Raw genomic sequence first — 19,848 nt, forward strand, 5'->3', positions numbered from 1 at the left:
AAAAACCCAAATACAGAACAGTGCTGTGTTAAAGGTAAAGGACTAAAAATATTAAGGGAAAGCAACATTTTTCTTCTGCACAGTAAAGTTTCAAAGCTGTATTAAGTCAATGTTCAGTTGTAAACTTTTGAAAGAACCAGAACATTTTGTTCAGTTGCCTCCATCCCCAAGATGTTCATAACTCTCAGGTTCGACCGTATTGGCCTGCTCCAGCTTTGATACAGAGCCGGTGGAAAAATTCCATTCCAGTCAGTACGTATCAGCTGTTCTGTTCTCTTCAACAGTGAACTGAATTGCTTTAATAAACAACAAAAGCTTCTCTCTTAAGATCTTGAAGTCGTTAATGTAGGACAGATCTGTAGCCAGCATTGCAGATAAGCACATTTTAAAAGAAAGCTCTAATTTTTAAATTCCGTTGATTTTTACCGGTGAGGCCCTGAGTTTGAAGTTTTCTTTTTTTTCCCCCTGAATAAGTGTCTGACTTCACAAATAACTAAACTATTTGCCCAACCGCCTCAGGTACTGATGTTTTCAACACGTGCAGAATATGGTGGGTCCTGGCAAGTCAACAAAAGTGGAAACTGTTTTCTATTGTTCTGTTTCTACATTTTTTTCTTTCAATTTATTTGTGGTATTCCCTTCTTACTCAGTGTATTAAGAATTCAAGATTTTAATTGGGGTTTTGTTTTTATTTGGCATCTTATTTATATGGTAGTATTGCAAAATAAATAATAAATAATGATATTAATAATTGGTTTTCTCTTGAGAGAGGCTGGTCTATCTAGATCATAGGACCGGGATAATTTTAACAATTCGTCTATGTGGGCGTAGTGACCTGGGTATATTTTACAGTGAACACTTTACAAAGCTATAACCACCTTGCATTTTTATATCCGTTCTGGGGCGTGAGGCCTGGCAGAAAGGTAAATAAGCTCTAATGAGTCCTGACCTGTATGACTTTGGTAGGTAGCTAGGTCCTTTGCTGACCAGTCAGATTCCTCCTTCCGTAATGCTCCACATGGCTTGCATGGAGTGTATGAAAAATCTGTCTGCATTAGAATCTCAATTTACCGCTAAAACTCAGCTAGGAAAATTAGCAGAGTTGCCTAAAACTTGTGGAAAATGGGGCCAAATTTATTTTTTGTGCCATTCCTGACCTCAGCATCTCTTGCCTCTGCTTCACACAGTCCATACTCACCTTAATGTTTGGGACTGGACAGCGGATGAGTGACTGAAGGTGGAGAGTTGTATGGGAGGAGACCAGAAATCAGGTCTTGGGTTGTGACATTTGGTAAAGAAAATCTGCATCCTGGTTTCTTTCATACACAGGGCTCAAAACACAGTTCTGGCAGTAGGAGGTGGGGCCAAAGAGGCTTGTGGCGTTTCTCATGGCTGTTTGGATATTTTGTTCGTTTGGCTTTCAGAGGGAATGGTGATGTGAGGGAGGGGGCAACAGTATTAAACCATACCAACCCTCCCACAACACTGAGATTTTCTCCCACCTGTGACTCAACGTTCCTTGATCCCCTGCGTCCCCTCTGAAACTCTGGGGAATGCAGGGCTGACTCCATGACTGCATTACAATTGAGGATCAGTAGGGATGGACGGTTATACTAGGGTGGCCCATCCATTCTCTGCTTTATTTGTTTATTCTTCTGGTGTTGAGGCAGGTCACTTAACAGCAAGGGAGCAATCTGCTCTTTAAAGGCAGGAAAATCTCCTCAGGCTTTTCCCTCCCCACGGTGGTGCAGAAGTGTTTGTGCATAATCTCATTTGCCACGTGAGAGAGGTTGGTGGGTGTATGACAGGTCTATAAAATCATGACTGGTGTGGAGAAAGTAACTAGGGAAGGGTTGTTATTTATGCCTTCGCATAACACAAGAACTAGGGGTCACCCAATGAAATTAATAGGCAGCAGGTTTAAAACAAACAGAAGGAAGTAATTCTTCACCCAACGCACAACCTGTGGAACTCTTTGCCAGAGGATGTTGTGAAGACCAAGACTATAACAGGGTTCAAAAAAGAACTAGATAAATTCATGGAGGATGGGTCCATCAATGGCTATTAGCCAGGATGGGCAGGGATGGTGTTCCTAGCCTCTGTTTGCCAGAAGCTGGGAATGGGCAACAGGGGATGGATCACTTGGTGTTTCCCTGTTCTGTTCATTCCCTCTGGGGCAGCTGGCATTGGCCGCTGTCGAAAGACAGAATACTCGGCTAGATGGATCATTGGTCTGACCCAATAGGGCCTTTCTGATAAAAGCTTTTAAGAAGTAGCAGTTCCTTGCACAACATAAAAATCATTTTAAAATCTTGAAAGTAGGTTTTTGAGCATGGATGTCCAGGACTGTGTGAGATACAGTAATTACAGTGGGTTAGTCAGAAGCTGAGGCTTAAGCCTGTGGGTGTCTCTGCTGACAGATGTCCTCTTGGATTTAGCTTCTGCTCTCTGCCCAACCCTTAGTAGCAAGTCAGGGGTTCTCGCAACAAATTTTTTGGTGGCCTGAGAGTGTGGCCACCAACTCTTGCTGGTGGCTGCATTGACACTTGTTCTGAAAATTATTTATTTTTCCTAAATGAATAAAGTAATATGCACATACATACATTTATTTATGGAAGGCTTTGCTGTTTTTGCAGACTCAGTAATAAGAATAAAGCACAATTGTCTCTATTCTTTACTGGACTTAACAGAATAGAAACACAAGTAAGGTGCTTTGCATGTTCTTGGCTTTTTTTTATTGTTTCCTTTGCTTTTTTGGTAAAAGTGATTGTACGACAATTCTGAAGTAAATTTAAAAATGCTTTGACATAATAGAAGTCCAAATAATAATGAAAAACATCTCTGAGCAGCTTGGGTCTGGGGAGGGGAGACACGGCTGTGGCAGCAGCTGGCCCGGGGCTCCTCCGGACAAGTGGTGGGGCGGGGGGCCTTGGCCAGTCCTGAGCTCCTCTTGGGTGGACTCTGGGCTCCAGCCAGCCCGCGGTGTGTGTGTGTGTGTGTGTGTGGGGAGCACTTGAGGCTTCGGCCAGCTGGGGCTCCTCCAGGCAAGGAGGTGGGTGGGCACTCGTGGCTCCAGCCGCAGGGGGGGCAGACGGGTCTCAGGGCTCTGGCTCCCAGAGGTTGGGTGGAGTCAGGGGCTAGCCTCCCCAAAGAGGAGGCTTCACCCACTGCCCATGCACCCCCTGTTGGCCTCCTGATCCCCCACCTGCCGCTAGTCTCCCATGTCTCTCCTCGGTCCCCCACCCACCACTCACCTCCTCACCTCTCTGCCCACCGCGAGAATCCCTGCTCGCTCATGACTCACCCTTTGGTTCCTTACTCCCCAGCAGGCTCCCCCGCCACTCGCCTTGCTGCTCGCCTCCTCACCCCCCCTGACTCCCACTGCTCACCTCCTCACACCTCCTCTGCCTGCAGCCACCCCCCTACCCGCCTCCTCACTCCCTGCCGGCTCCCCGCACGCCCCCTTGCTACTCCACCACTCACCTCGCCACCCGCCTCCTCACCCCCCCTTGTGCCCTCACCTTGCTCCCTAAGCGTTGTCCCACCTATGTCTCCAGAGAGGCGGCGCATGCAGCAACAGGGAGAAGGGGCAGCGTTCCCACTAATTTTCCCACCTGTGTGCGGAATGAATTTTGTTACATGCCCCAATATGGAGGTGATGTGTCACACATCACCTTCATATGGTGCACAGAACAAAATTCATGGGATGGGGGCGGGGCCGAGGTGTTCAGAGTGTGGGAGGGGGCTCAGGGCTGGGGCAGAGGATTTGGGTGCAGGGGGTGAGGGCTCCAGCTGGGGTTGTGGGATCTGGGGTGGGGCTGGGGATGAGGGATTTGGGATGCAGGAGGGTGCTCCAGGGCAATGGCAGGGAGAGAGGACTCTCCTCTCGCCCCCCAGCTCTCCCTGCAGCAGCACCTGGGCTGGGGGGAAAGGTGCCTCTCCCCACTGCGGCAACTCTAGGGCTGGGGCTGCAGGATAGGCGCTCCTTTGCCCCAGCAGGTCTGGGCTGGGTTCGGGCCAGGGGAGGGGTGCCCGGCTTGTGCCTGGGGCCACCCAGGCCGCACTGCTCCCTGGCACCCCAGCCGCTGGCAGGCCGGGCCGCAGCAGAGTTGAGGCCAGTGGAGGGGTGTCCTGGCTGGGGCAGATTGGGGGCTGGGCTAGGTTGGGGTTGGCGGAGGGTTCCCTGAGCACCTGCGTGGTGCTAAATAGGCAGCTGCGTGGCCACGCAGATTACAGGGAACTTGGAGGGGCCCAGGCAACTGTCGTGGCCACAGGGAAACCCCCTGGTGGCCGCATTGGAGGAACTGTGAGCGAGATCATCGGTTGCTGTGATGCCAAAATTTTGTTAGGTTGACATGTCCAAGACATTGGCATGTCCAGAGCAGGAGAGTCTACTTGTGAGTTGTTCTCTGTGGACTGATGAAATTAGCCTTCGTAGTGATCCTCACTGATGTTTGCTCATTGAGATCTCTCTCTCTTTCTATCCCATCTCCGTCCTCTGTCTCAGGCATTTACGCGCCCCCCATTACTGGAGAACCTGAGTGCCTCAGAATCTCTGGTGCCTTCATCTGCACAGCACCTCCAGGAGGCAGAGCAGGGCTGTTGTCTCCTTTGTACAGAGGGGAACTGACGCACAGAGAAACTAAGTGTCTTTCCCCGGGTCACACAGGAAGTCTGGACAAATTAGGGAATTTAATCGGGGGCTGATGTGCTAAGCACTGGACCATCCTTCCTCTTGGTTTTCCTGGTTACTGTTGCCTGAGCCAGAAGAGCGAGAGAAACCTCTCCATTAAACAGCCAGATTTGTTATCCTGGAAAGCAAATGGTTAGGCAGTGGCTGAGTTAGACATTAGCAAATTTCCATCTATGTGCTTCCATTTTTAATGTCCTGGAATGATGAAAGGCTATATTAGAGCACCACGATCCCTCTCGCCCCCTTCATTGCTCACGTTTGCCTGTTGTCTCCATGGAAGGGAGGGAAAGCATCCAGATCTATTAGCTTGGAGATGGCCTGGGCACTACTAGTTGGATTCCTGCCCTCTAGTTACAGGGTAGATAACAAGTAACAAGGCTGAGTAGGATTAGATTTGTTGGTAAATGTTGATTTCACTGTACACATACTCACCGATGCACAAATAGTTCCATCAATAATAATCAGACGGTACAGATAGGGAAAGTAAGCCAAATGCTGCTTGATAACTTCTTAGAGTTTCGCTGAAGGATATTGACTCTGTATATTTTGACATGGGATGTTGACAATTTGGGTTTTAACAGTTACAAAGTTTTAACTCAGGGGTCGGCCACCTGTCAGAAGTGATGTGCTCAGTCTTCATTTATTCACTCTAATTTAAGGTTTCGCGTGCCGGTAATACATTTTAACATTTTTAGGTCTCTTTCTATAAGTCTATAATATATTACTAAACTATTGTTAAGTATCAGAGGGGTAGCTGTGTTAGTCTGGATCTGTAAAAGCAGCAAAGAATCCTGTGGCACCTTACAGACTAACAGACATATTGGAGCATGAGCTTTCGTGGGTGAATACCCACTTCGTCGGATACTGTTGCTGTATGTAAAGTAAATAAGGTTTTAAAAATGTTTAAGCAGCTTCATTTAAAATTAAATTAAAATGCAGAGCCCCCCACCGGTGGCCAGGACCCGGGCAGTGTGAGTGCCACTGAAAAGCAGCTCGCGTGCCACAGGTTGCCTATCCCTGCTTTAACTTTTTCAATCTCAACATTTGCTGTCAAATTATTGTCTGACACCCCTCCCCAGAATTTCCCACAACTGACCATTTAAAATGATAAAAATTGGGAGGGGAGGGGCATAAACCCATAATTATGTGCAACAATGAAAATTTAAATTGATTAAAAAGTTGGGGGGGACACCCTTAAAAATCAACATTGATGTTACCCGTCGAAGTTATGAAATAAGAAATACTGAATTCTGCCAGGCCCTACATATAACTTTGTCCTCCTGACAGCTGCCTGAGTCTAAGCAGTGGTCGGGCCGGATGCTCTCCAGACCTGTGCATATGGCCTGAGGTCAGGCAACTGATACACAAGGCAAGGGTGGGTATGAGTTTGGGTCTTTCGCTTTACTGTCCATATAATTCCTATGTGCCTAAGGAAAAAAGGGCTGGGAATTAAGGGGCAGAACGAAGGTGGTGTAGCAACATCAGCTGAATTTTCTCATGTAAAATGTGTGTGCGTCTGCTCACTGTAGTATGTCAGTACCAGTATGGGGTTACAATGGCGCCTTGGTGCTGGGCCCACGCTCAGACTGTGGCCCCTCTCCATGCTCCGCCCACACTCCACCCTGAGGCCACGCCCCTGCTCGGCCTCTTCCCCTGAGGCCCCTCTCTGCCCTCGTTCCCCCCGGGCAAGCGGCAGGCAGGGTCCGAGAGGAAAAGGCCCAACGGGGGTGCAGCGAGGGGTGGGGCCCACAAAAGATTAATCCGACCCTGATCAATCAGGGCCCGATTCTGTGACTTACTCATGAGGAATAATATTGACACATGAGAGTCCCATTCAGACATAAAGCCGGATGCCAGGATTGGGCCCTTGGCGTATAAATAGTTACATCCTTAACTGTATCTTAAAGAAGGCTTTGTCTCTGTATCCCAAGGCCAGGCTTTCCGAGAGGTGTAGGGTCTGGTCTGGACATGCCTTTTCCGGACCCTGCACCTTGTGCTTTTAAGTTTCCCCTCTGTTTGCATTGTGCAGTCAGTCTGGAAGAGCTGATCTGGTGAACTGGTGTGGCACAGTTGAACCTATCAAGAGCATCACCTCTGGATACCCAGAATGCAGTGGATTTATAGCATCTCAATCCACTCAGCTCATGTGGGGATTTGACCCTTTCTTGGGGGAACATCTGGAGGGGCCCAGGCACCTGCCGTGTTCTTCTCCAACATATGTTGTGTGTTGTTTTTTCTCCTGACAGGTGCGCGTTGTAGTCAAACAAATGCTCAAACAGTACATCTAGGAGGGGGACGTGACCTCTTTCTTTTCTCTCCTGACTGTTCCTCATGTGCAAAAACAAAGTGTGAGGGTATTTAATGCCTAATGTGCATCAGTGCAGCAAACTGTTATGGTTGCTTGGCAACAGCAGGAAACCTAGTTAACAACATTGGGGCAAGATTGAATCAACCGATAGATCAATTTTCAGGTGTGTTCTCAGCTAGGGTGACTTTCCCAGCATTTGCCTTGACCCCCTTGATTAGAGCAATTTAGTCTGTAAATTATGCACCGTAGCCTATTGGATTTCCATTGAAATGAGGTACTTCCTGGAGAAACTGACCTCTGAATTTACTGAAACCTTGCAAATATTCAAGGTTGAAACCAAGAATGTAGCTTGTGTGGGAGGCTTTGCTCCTCTAGAAGGGAATTTTCTTTCCAGAGATGTGGCAATAAGGTTCTTTCTCTCTTTTGTTCTTGTTTGAGACCATGCAAAATTGAGAGAGACAAGGTAGGTGAGGAAATGTCTTCTATTGAGCCAACAGCTGTTGGTGAATGGGACAAGTGTTTGAATTTCACTGATCTTGTCATCACATCTTAGAGTCTGTGTAGCTCAAAAGCTTTTCCTTTCTACCCACAGAAGTTGGTGCAATAAAAGATATTACCTCACCTACCTGGTCTCTCTCATATCCTGAGACCAGCACAGCTACAGCACTGCAAACAACTATGTAAAATTGCTGAGATGTGGTCAGTTGGTGAGTTCTAATCCCCATCTTGGTTATTGATTCCACAGTCACTTACCCACCCTGCCTCGGTTTTCCCATCTGTAAAATGGGCTGATACTTGCTCAATACGCTGGGATGTTTTGAGGGTTAGTTAAATAAGGTTTGTAAAGCACTGTGATTATGTCAACTGCTAAAGTACTACTGAGCATTGTTAATACTATGGAAAACTCTTTAAACCATTCCTAGAACAAGAATATAAATTCTCTGCAGGTTTAGCATGTTGTTGTAGGGTCTAGTAGACATCCACGGTATATATACTCAAATTATGGACTAGATTTGACAGATTTTATACACAGATGGCACTAATCCTCTCTCCCATGAAGTTGGTCTAAGATATATGGGACTTGTATCTAAAGCAACACAAACATGGCCTCTTCTGCCATTCTTTGCTTTTCTGGATGGCTCTGAGTTGGTGGCACGCATGGCTCTAATAAGAATTCTTTATCCAATAAGCTTTGTTGCTGCATTAGGGTGAAATGCATCCTCATGCAGGGCCGCCCGTAAACACTACATAAAGCCCATTGCTAATGGTGTAAGTAGGGTGTGGGGTGCTAGTCTACTCTGGGGTGAACGTCACCAGCAAATCTTCGGAGAGGAAGACTGTGAACAGTGAAATCAGCAAGGGCTAGGTCGTGTTGCAAGATCCATTTTTCTGTGCAGCGGAAACTGACCAGCCCAGAGGTGTTCTGGAAATCAGCCACCTGATGCCCCATCTATCAGAGGAATCAGCCTGTTGTTGACAACAGTTGTTAACATGTTTCCACAGAACTAGTATTGAGAAGGTTGAACTCCTAGGGCAGATGAGGGATACTGCTTCTGGCATTGTTACAGAAAGGTGTGATTGAGGATTGGTTTCACTCCATCTAACACTCTGGTCGTCAGTTTTCTAGTGGGCTGACTACTTTGTCATCCTCTGGGGTCATTTGCAGTCCCCTGAGACAATCTTTCTCTTCAGGCTGAGCGTTTCTCTGTATCTTGCCAGGCCCTTCCTTTTTAAGCTACTAGGTTCTCCGACACACTCCTCACATTCGCGAATGCAAACGTACCTCACACAATGGTCCTCTGCCCCTAGTTCCTCTTTGAATTTCCACTGCTACACACAGCTTGTTCCATTGGAGAGGTTAATACAGAGGCACAGCGCTTGTCTGTTTCGTTCTGGTGTTTGCAGGCTGAAAAAGGCCAGTGGAAAAGTGGTGCTTACTCAGAAAGCCCTGGCAGCATCTTAAATGTTCTATACATGCTGGTCCCGGTGGCGAACTAACAGCGTATTGTTTTAAATCCTTAAAAATGTGATTAGTTTGCAAGAAGGATGAGCTCTGGATCTTGCAAGACACTGGGCCAGATTTTGCTCTCCGTTAAACGGGTATAATCAGGAATAATCACACTGAGTACATTGAGGTTACTTCTTATTCAGCATCTGGCTCATTGTCGCTGTATTCTGGGTTCCTCTGGTGCATTCTGGGTTGAGCTGAGCTCTGAACTGCAGCATTGTTCAGTCTTTGTGCAGGGCTCCAGACTTTATTTAGAAAGCAGTTTTCAGTTCTTTCCGCCCCTCCCCCAACAAACTGAGTTGTCTGGGCATTTATTTTTGGACTTGTAAACCAGACTCGCTCCTTTCGGCTTGAATTGTTTTTGCTGACGGGCGCAGACTCAGCCATGAAATGGCAAAAGGGGTTTCTCTGTTTAAGGCCTGGAACACAGCGCTTATCCGAGGAGCAGAGTTGGGTGGGTTTATTTTTTAGAAACAAAGTGATTGAGCATTTGATGGACCAGGGTGCCAAAAAGTTGGTTTTCTCCTTACACATTTCCCCATTAAAATGTTATAAATGCCTGATGATTCTTTAGGATAAAGCACTGTGCAGTGGGCGAATGGTTCTGAACAAATATCTATCCATTTTAGGTACTTCTGCGGTGTCTATTGCCTTGCTACCGCATGGCAAACACAACACTTCTCACCCAAGGCACTTGACATGGCCATTTGGGAATGTATATTGGGTGCTCCACTGTTTTGAGAAGGGATGTTCAAAGTCTTGGGCCATGTCTGCACTCTAGAATTCTGCCAGCCACCGCCATGTCGGTCAGAGGTGTGAAGAAGGGTGATCCCTGAATAACACAGCTGGGACCACACTAGGGATGCTTTGCCAGAATGATAGACTGCTAGTCCTGAACCAGAAGAGTGCTCCTAGTGTAGACGTACCTTGAATTTTTGTAGAATCCTTCAATTTAAAATTCAACAGTAAGATTCTCTTCTCAGAGCCCAAAGAGATTGTGTATCCCACCAAAGCTTCTTACCCTCTCCTGTTTTTTTCCTATACCCTTCCTGGAAAATGTCTCTTGTTAATTTAAAATAATCTCTCTCCAGATGGAAGCTTCCAATTGATACTGAGATAATATGCTGATGATTAGCCCCCGTCTCCAAAAACCCTTCTCTGTGATCTTGGATGAAGCCCCTATACGGCAGGCAAATGGAGACATGGTCGCCCATCTGTTTCTCCTCTTTGCTTTGTTTCTGTTTTGTTATGCAGAGTGTCACTGAGTTCGGTTGCTCAAATGCCAAGTCAAAATAAATGATGTGTGTTTGGTGTCTTCTGCTGTGGAGCTGTGACTAATTTGAGTTATTAAAAAAAGGGCCAGAATGGCAAGAGATGAGAGCTCTGAAGGGTTTGGGGATAGCCTACGAAGATTACATGAATTTGTGGGACTTTCAAATTATATTTCAGTCAAGCAGCGAATATTTGGCTGAGTTTTTTTTGCAGGGTTTTCTCTTTTACTTTTGGTTTTTATTTATATATATTTTTAATATATAAAAAGACTTAATGACTAAGAGACATCTGTGGGCTTGGAAGCTGGAGAATCTACTTCTCTTGCCAAAAGTATTTCATGTCGTACTGTGGATATCTTAAGGACGGTGGTGGGGGAGAGCATTGCAAAATGCCTCTCTTCACAATTCCCCCCCTTCCCTTTAGTTTTATGGCTTCTGCTTTAGCTGTGTAACTCACTTCTTCTTTTTCTGTGTATTTTTTATTGGCTCTAGCGAGGACAAACCTCTTTCCTTAGTTGTCTGTGACAGTTTTTTAAAAATGTTTTATTTTGTGTGTTGTAGCCGTATTCGTCCAGCGATCTGGTCATGATGTGGTGTCATTTTAGATGTTTGCACTCCACCAAAGGCAAAGGAAGGCGACTCCAGTATAGTCTGTGTATTGAATAGCAATGTTTTCCAGCAAAAATCTGTTAATCAGATGTTTTTAATCAGAAACATGAGTTTTAGGGAGGCAGCCAGTAAACTGCCTCCAACACAAAGAAGTGATGGATCAGATTTCACTGGTTATCTGTTTATAGCCTTTTATTATTCTGAAGACTGCTACGCAATGGAGTAAGATTGACCTTTCAATATAAAGTAGAGCTGATGCATTCCAGTAGGTTTCAGCCCCCCTGCATACTTCTCCAATTCAAGTTTCCTCTCTAGAAGAAGCTGATTTCTTCCTCAAGGCTTTGTCACAATAGCCGCCTTTTCCACCAGGGATGGCTGGCAAAGATTCCAACTTTTAAAGCCTGTCAGTACCACCCCTGACTAGCCTGAAGGGTCACACTGGAGCAATGAGAGTCAGTTTTGCTTGTTTTTAAAGCACGGCTGCAACACTGTTATTGTGTATTGGGGGCAGAAATAGATGATTTCCTGCTAAGCAAACGTGATCCAAACTCTGCTGGCTGAACTGTTCAGCCATTGCCTTGCTTGGGACTCTCTAATTTCTTTTCGATATTACTGTAGTACCCATGTTAGTCGTGCACTCCTGAAGTTTGGGAATTTTCTCTGTGGAGGAATGTTCGGTGTGAATGCTGTGATCTTGCTGCAGAAGAGTCCTGAGGTCTTTATTCTGACGCGGTTGACTGCGCTGGAATTGTGCGTCTCCTTGACGTTGCACGGGATCAGACTGCCACGGCGTGGTTTGCAGAATCCTGCCCATCGCCTGTTTGTCTTCATAATTTTACACTTGATCCTGTGCATTGCTGAGCATCCTCAGCTCCTTTTAACGTCAGTGGGAATTGAGGACACCCGCCTGCAGGCTGGGGCCTGATGTGTGTGAAGGAAGCTTTCTTCTTGGGACTGATTTCTCATTCATAACTGCGGTATCTGAGCATCACACTCGAAGTGTGTGTGTGTGTGTGTGTTTGTTTTCCTGCTGTGAAAATCAGTCCTGTGGTTGGTAAATGGCTGACTCCTCCTCAGTCTGACTCATGTTCTCATTTTGCTGGTGCTGCAACAGTTTTCCCAGCCACAGTCAGCCCCGTTCTCCCTGCACATACTTCTGTGATGTAAGCGTTCTTCGAGGAATACCCTATGTGTACGCCACATGTGGGTGCCCGTGTGTGCCATGCGCCTGTGTCCGGAAGCATTTCCAAGCAGTGTCCGTTGGCCGCATTTGTGTAGTGCATCTCCTCGTGCTCCCTGCTGAGGATATAAGGGGCAGAGTGGGCTGACGCCACTCCAGTTCCCTCCTAACACCACATGGCCCGAGTCGGAACCCCCCGTTCCTTCTTCACGCTTAGCATGCCAAGAGAGCTGTTCTGTGCTTTGAAGATAGCTTATGGTTCTTTATAGAGTAAGTAAGCTTATGTAGTATGGTGTGTAACTTCCCTGGTCTGGGAGACTCAACCCTTCACCAGCCCAGAATCTCGGGTTTCGAGAACGGTGTCTCCTGTACTCGTTCCTTCTCCAACTGTCTGGGCGAGGTGCACATCTCGGTGAATTGTGCTATCTGTAAGTCTTTTCCATCCACAACCAGAGAGGCCTGGGAACTCCGCCTCTGCAAATACCTCATGGAGGAGGCAAGGAGACCCTGAGTGCACTCGGATTCTAGCCTGAGAGACCCCGCCCCCCCCCTTTAAAGCGGCTACCACCGACTGCAGCTGCCCCTCCTAGCACCATGCACTGTCTCCTAGCATGTGCATTGTCTTTCCCTGTCTAGTGCCTAAATCCTTTCTCTAGCTGCAATTGTTTGTTTTCTTTGCAGTTTTCTTAAATCAAAGTAGTTGTTGCGGGAAGGCACATCTCAAGAAGTGTATTTGCAGTTGGTTCTAACCGTGGCAAAATTTGGGGGTCTTATCTCCAGTGGATTCCACAGACTTGGTCCAGCTGTCTGGAAGTGTGGTCTCCTGCACTGAGAAGACTGGCTCTTGAGGAGATAATACTAGTGGAATGTAATTGTCATGGGAAGTCACAGTAGAACAGGGTCTCTTGGGTGGTTTGGAGCAGTTCCATGGAAGTTTTGGAATACCAGGACGCAGACCTTGACGTGGCATTCAAAGCCTAGAGAATGGAGCACCTAAAGCTCTTGACACAGGCCTGTACTGTTTCCTGCGGAGAACTCCTCCAGCACTGCCTCACTGGTTGAAAGAAGATTGGGGAAAGCACCTTCTCCACACGATCCACAAACAATGTAGAGTCCAGACTCACCCACCTTCTTTGGTTTGGGGTTTCCAAACACAGAAATTAACAATAAGATAAAGTTCAGCTTAAACCACGTTCGGCTGCTTCTAGGGCCCTTCCTCTAAAGTACTCAAGCTAGATTGTCTCTCCAGAGCTACTCCCACTTTCCTTATCCCAATGGGATAACACACCACCAGCCCTGATGAATTGTCAGAGCCTGCAGTCACCCAGCAGTATCAGTGCCTGCTAACAAAGGGAGATTTGCCAGACAAACTGTGCCAGCCAGGTCCACTCATGTTACGGACTAAGCATTTGTCTACACAGTGAAATTGACCAGATGATCCACTGCAGGATAAATTATTCCAGAATAGCTGAGTTGACACTGTGCCCTGGAATAAAGGTCACTTTGTGTCCCATGTAGACCAGCACTAATAGGCTGCAGACCTTCAGATTTGAATAAAAGAAATGAATTTAATTTTTTTTTTTGCAATCCACTCATTTTTATTTTTATGTATTTTTGGGGTGCGGGATTGGACTCCCATAATCAGAGTGAGTCAAACTAATTTTTTCAAAGTTCTTCTGATTTTACAAGTATAAATAAGTGTTTGGCTGAGATCTGCTAGGCCAAGTTCTCTTGAAAAGAGAATATTTATAGTTGGATTATCAATGGGCTTTATAGAAGAAATGTTAATGAAGTCTTCCCTTTAATGGTCCTGCTTCCCAGCTCTCTCTCATTGCAAGGGACAGTTCAAATCTCTCTCCACCGTATACAAATCTGATAACTCACTTCTTTCATTGGAGTGGATGAACGTTGCATCAGCTGTTCTGAGTCACATTAGGTTCCATCTAGTCTGATATCCTGACTCCAGTAGGGGCCAGCGCCACAGGCTTGTGAGGAAGGTGGAATTGCAAATTATTTCCTTCTAGAAATGCTCCGATAATTAACTGGTGGCTATAGAAAACATTGGATGTACCCCTTTCAGTTGAGCAGCTCAGAACTGTTGTGCCGTAGGCTCTGTCCGTGTATTTCTCCGTCGTGAGGATAGTGGGATACCTTGTTCAGTGTGCATACAGCAGACATGTAGTTTCCCTTTTAGGCCTCTGTTGTAGAGAGACTTCACTAGCCACATGACCAAGGTAGATTTTGGAAGACTCTCTCTCCCCTCTCCCACACTTTCCTCTTCCCCAGATCTGGACAGGTACAATCCTACACAGGACCCAGTAGATTCACTGTAGACAAAATATAATTCCCCTACCCGCATCAGAGCCACATTTCTCACTCTGATTTTGGAGAACTGAAGGTACAGAAATCAAACTAACAGCTAGGAAAAGCAAAATCTTCTAAATATAAATTGAGAAATAGTGTAGGTGGGGTTGGGTGGATTGATTTAAATCAAAATGAATTAAATCACTGATATTTATCATTATTTAAATAATCAAGTGTGTAACTTGATTTAAATAATTGATTTCAATTGTGTTTTGCATTTATACTTTTTAGTTATTTTCCTAAAGAAAGATTAATTCTCATTGGTTGGTAACCATTAACACATGTTGGTTTGCAACTAAATACAGCCTTTACACTATATTTGTTGTCTCTTTTTGAGGACCAGGGTGATACACCATATCTATGCATATTTGTTTAAGCAGTTATATGGTTTAATTTCATTTATTCAGATTCTTAATTTTTGCATATTTACTATGTTAGAAAATGGGGAATGATACATGTCTAATTTACCTGATTAATTTTTTACTTGTGATTGGTTTCAAGCTCTGTTTAGATGGAAATTCAAATTAAATTAAATATGCCCCAGAATTAATGAAATATGTTGGATACATAAGAGAGATTATAAAAAAGTTTTTCAAAACATGCCTTGCATTTAAATCTAACTGATGTATTAAACAAAGGAAGTGCCACCTGTAGTTAATGAATTGAACTGATTGTTTCTGGTCACTATGTCCTTCAGAATTTTAGAACTAGTAGATCTCATCCTCTCATGTGTAGTTTTTATTCATAGACTGGAAGAGAAAAACAAGTTTTTCTGCTTTCTTAGCTCCGATTGAATGAATTGGTCATTGACCTGAACTAGTAGAATAAATTGAAATGAAGAAATATTCTCTCTTCGCCTGAAGAGGATTCTGCTGTCAAAAGCTGATTTAGCACTTCAACTAAGGGCTTGTCTCCACTACCGGGGAGATTGGATGCTGCTGCAATCGATGCAGCAGGGATCGATTTAGCGGGTCCAGTGAGGCCCCATTAAATTGATGGCAGAGCGCTTTCCTGTCGACCCTGGTACTCCAGCTCTCTAAGAAGAATAAGGGAAGCCGATCGGAGAGAGTCTCCTGCCGACTCAGCGCTGTGAAGACACCGAGGTCAGTCGACCTAAGCTGTGTCGACTCCAGCCACGTTATTCACATAGCTGGAGTAGCATAACTTCGGTCGAATTGATATTTTGATTTATTTTTAAAGTCATCGATTTTTAATCCACCCTGAGGCAAGTGGTATAAAGGTTACTGAGCATGAGTGTGAAGTGTAGTGTATTTGAAACAGGCCAATCAAGCCACCTCATGCTGTTCTTAATGTGACATGGATATTGTAGAAAAAAGACTTCGAAGAGTCTTAAATAATAAAAATGTGTTTGGTACTATGCTCTATCTGTAACAGAGCTGGCTGGAAAAACATCTATAGAAATGTTGAAATTTTTGCAGTCATTTCCATCTTGTGGGCCTCAAAACAGATCCGTGTCCATTTTGGGGTTTGGTTTTTCTTAATTTGTTTTGTGAAAAATATGAACTGAAATTTTTACTCAAAATGTTATTAAACAGTTATCAACGTGGTTAGTGAACTTTTTCCTTTGCCAAGACCTGGATTTTTGGTAACCACTATTTTTTGATAAAATGTTGCCAAAATATTTAAGAAGTAATTTCTTGCAAAATTCTTCACATTTGTAAAAGGACGTTTTTTAAATGAAAAAGTGTCTCCTTTTGAGAAATTTTGACCAGCTCTTCATGTAAATCTAGGCTGCCTTACTGCTTCTTGTCTGAGGATATGTCTACACTACCCGCCGGATCGGCTGGTAGCGATTGATCTGTCGGGGATCGATTTCTTGCGTGTAGTGTAGACATGATAAATCGATCCCCGATCGCTCTCCCGTCGACCGCTGAACTCCAGCTCGGCGACAGGGGGAAGCAAAGTTGACGGGGGAGCCGTGGCGTGCTGCGAGGATGCAAAGTAAATAATTTTAATTCGATCTAAGATATGCAACTTCAGCTACGAGAATAATGTAGCTGAAGTTGACATATCTTAGATCGATTCCCCCCTCCAGTGTAGACCAGGGCTAACTGTGTAGGCTTCTGGAGGGCCAGGAAAACCATACCAGAGAGCTTTCTCGTATATTGAAGTGCTGCTGTTTTACAGTCTGATATTGGAACTGCAGAGGGTGGTATCCATTCCTCTTCACTGCTATAAAATACCCCTTCCTGATCGCAACAGGTCACAATACCTTGGACCCTTCTACCACTACTGGGCGTACACCTCTGAGCCCTTTATTTTGTTGTGTGTGGGAGAAGAAGAGGCTTTCATGGAGGCTTGGTTAGCATGTATTAGGTTTCTTTAAGGGCAGCTCTTTGGAAGCTGCTCCGAATAGCAGAATTAGTGTTAAGGTGCATTAGTGGGCAGAGTGCAGTTGACCTGCGAAGTGTGTAAGAAGTGACATTTATCACATAATTCTGCTTCTCTTCGCTTTCATACTCTTGCATCATACGCTATTTCCTTTGAGTGTGTGTGTGTTTGTGCATGCACATTTAACACTGTATTCTTGTCTAGCAATATCACCCTTCAGTGCTTTCCAGCATCCTGTTCTGTGGAGCTGGCATTTTCCAGTGCATTTTGAATTGTAACAATGGTTGACGTTATTTCCCCTTCCTAGCAGCAGAGACGATGGTATCCCAAACTCTTGTGATCTTGGCAATGGCAGCTGCAATTTGAAGATGACAACATCTTATTTAATAGTGTTTTTAATTCTAAATTGTTTTCCATTTGCACATCCCCATAAGCAGATCTGGACCAACCCTCTCATTTTCAGCCATGCTTACAAGCTGTCACCAAGGCACTGCTCTGGTTAGAGGCAAAATATAAGCCTGTAAAGAGAACAAAAGGCCTGGTAAAGTTGCAGACACAGTAGGGAGGCTGTGTCTCCGAAAAGCAGGTCACCAATGAGAATGAGTGTATAGAATGAAAAGGACATTGCCATGCTCTGAAGTAACTTCTTTCCCTACCAGAGGGTACATAGAGACAAGAGCGTAAACTGGGAGACTGGGACAATGGGTACAAGGAGACTATGTCCGATTAACAGGATTATGCAGCCGTAACTCAATTTTTATTCAGACAGAGTTGCTGACGCTAGGGGTTTTCCCCCTGAAGAACAGCTCCTCTGAGCTGCCATATGAGATCTGAATGCTTTTAGCCCTCTATGATTCCCTAAGCAAATCTGAACATGGACTGCTGAGCCGTATTTGCATACTGCAGGTGTGACTCGGTTGCAGTGACAACCAGGGCGGCTGGGTTTGATTCAATTGTTTTATAATAAAATTGAAAGCCCTGTGCTAATTGGATTGGGGTTTGAAATTCCTGTCGCCCCTGACAGTTCAGGTTTGCGGGGTTAACAAAAGGGCCTAGTTTTTGCTTGTTTTGGATCATCAGTAAAAACAACGCCATTTGTTTTTTAAAAGAAATCAGACATGGGTAGGCGCTTTGCTTTAGCGTTTGGGATTATTTTTTGTGGTACTGAAGCATTCTGTAGCATATGCATGAATCACCATATTAAAAAGGCCACGCAGAGAATGTCATTAGGTTTCAAACACACTGAAGATCAGGTATGCTGTAGCGGTAACGATTTTATAGATTGATAACAAGCAGTTTCTAATTAAAAACCTTTCATGTATTGCGAGCCAGATCCTCAACTGGTGTAAATCTGAGTAGCTCCATTCAAGTCAGTAGAGCTATGCCAGTTTACACTACCTCAGGATTTGGCCCTCTATGTGTATGTGGACATTTTTGTGTGACTCGTGGGTTGGGTTCTTGCATATAGTAAAAATTTGGAACTTAGCCTGCTCCCTTTTGCAATCTTGATCAGTGTAAAACAGAACCTGGTTACTGGAACTTGTACCTGAGGTAAAAAAAAATTTCATTTATGACTTCTCAATGCTTTTAGCGAACCAGGGTAGCACCAAATGCATTTTTGGAGAAAAATGGCAGAATAAGGTATTTGTGTGAATTTATGAGACTGGATTAGGCATTCAGCCTTCCGATGCATCCATTAATGAAAGCCAAGAGAAGGCTGAGCTGTGGTGATCTGCAAGCACACAAACACTCTATATTGCCTTGATTCAAAGCAGACATATTCCCCTGCTCTTTGTAGAAACTTACTACACAAAGCAGTGTTAGTTTTTGTTTTCTCTAGGTATTAAGGCTTCTTGTTCTTCAGATTAGACATCAACATGAGTTAGAAATGTTAGTCCTGCAACATGGAACGCAGGCTTGACTGCATGTCACCTTTTAGGTATTACTCAGGCATATGATACACCTTAGTGAAGACTTGCTATATTTTGTCTTTGTCCAAATTCTGTGTATTGTCTGTACCACCACAAAGCAGATCTTCCGAAGCAGCTTGCTTTGCTGATACACTAATGCAGGTCATTAGGCTTGAAATTAGGAAAGGAAATCCATTTTGCAGCCAAGGTTTTGTTAGGTTTTGTGAATTTTTTCCTTCCAAACACTCTTTCAAATCTGTGTCATCTTAGCAGGAGACCATCTGATTTGCACGTCTGGGCAGATTAAAAATCCATTTGTCTACAGGACGACTGATGGATGTTCTGGATGATGCAGGAGATTTTTAGGAGGTGGGGGAAGGAGAGACAGCCCAGATTTTTAACAAACAACAAAGAGCCTGGGGGTTGGGCAAGATAAGGGAACAATCTGAGTCCGATCTTCACTTGAATTTTCTGGGAAAATGTCATTGACATTTAACATTGTCCTGGTGTACAGACCCCATTGAAAAGCTTCCAAGGCCTAGAGAGAAAAGAACAGCTCGGTTTCAGGCTTCTAAATAAACAAACACCCAAAATCTTGTATGGATAATAGTAGGAAACACTGGAAAAAGGAGTTAATACAAGGGCATCTGTGTATGTGAATGCTTGGGACAGGAGAGCTTCATTGTTCTTTAACTCTACTCATGCTGGAACAGATGGGAAGCGAAGGCCACTTCACGCGTTAGCTGGCGCGGATAAAGAGCAAAGCAGAGAAGGGCCCTTGTGGCTGATTAGAGGTTAACAGGAATAGAAACCAGCGGATTGACTCTTGATTTGCAGGAGGTGTTCTGGGATAGGAGCAGATGGCCAGGAGAGAGTCCCTCCAGCTTACTCAGCTGCTCAGAGAAGCTTACCATGACCTCTAGCACAAACAAGTCTACTTACATCTTCTCCGTTTTACCTCCGCCCCTCTCAGATTGCAGTCTCTCTCCCAGGTCTGCAGTCATTTGTGCTTTCTGTTTATTGGGCCCGTCTGCATGTGCATGCATGTGTGTACACACACGTGTAAAGATGGTATGTGTTGCCTGTTCTACTGCCCATTGGATAACATTCGAACAGAACCCGTCTAATTCAGCCTCATCCCTTTGTTACTCTC

The 19,848-nt window shown here is 44.9% G+C and overlaps 1 protein-coding gene across 1 annotated transcript in view; it reads left to right on the forward strand.

The window, feature by feature from the left end:
* Nucleotides 1-7,677: 7,677 nt before the first annotated feature.
* Nucleotides 7,678-19,848, forward strand: part of ZSWIM5 (zinc finger SWIM-type containing 5) — a 70,946-nt gene continuing 58,775 nt past the window's right edge. Inside the window, exon 1 of the mRNA XM_030573194.1 lies at nucleotides 7,678-7,708. Within this exon, the coding sequence (XP_030429054.1) occupies nucleotides 7,696-7,708 (13 nt within the window). The 5' untranslated portion in view covers nucleotides 7,678-7,695. The remainder of the gene's footprint in view (nucleotides 7,709-19,848) is intronic.

The sequence above is a fragment of the Gopherus evgoodei genome, chromosome 8, assembly GCF_007399415.2.
Source record: "Gopherus evgoodei ecotype Sinaloan lineage chromosome 8, rGopEvg1_v1.p, whole genome shotgun sequence".
Lineage (NCBI taxonomy): Eukaryota > Metazoa > Chordata > Testudines > Testudinidae > Gopherus > Gopherus evgoodei.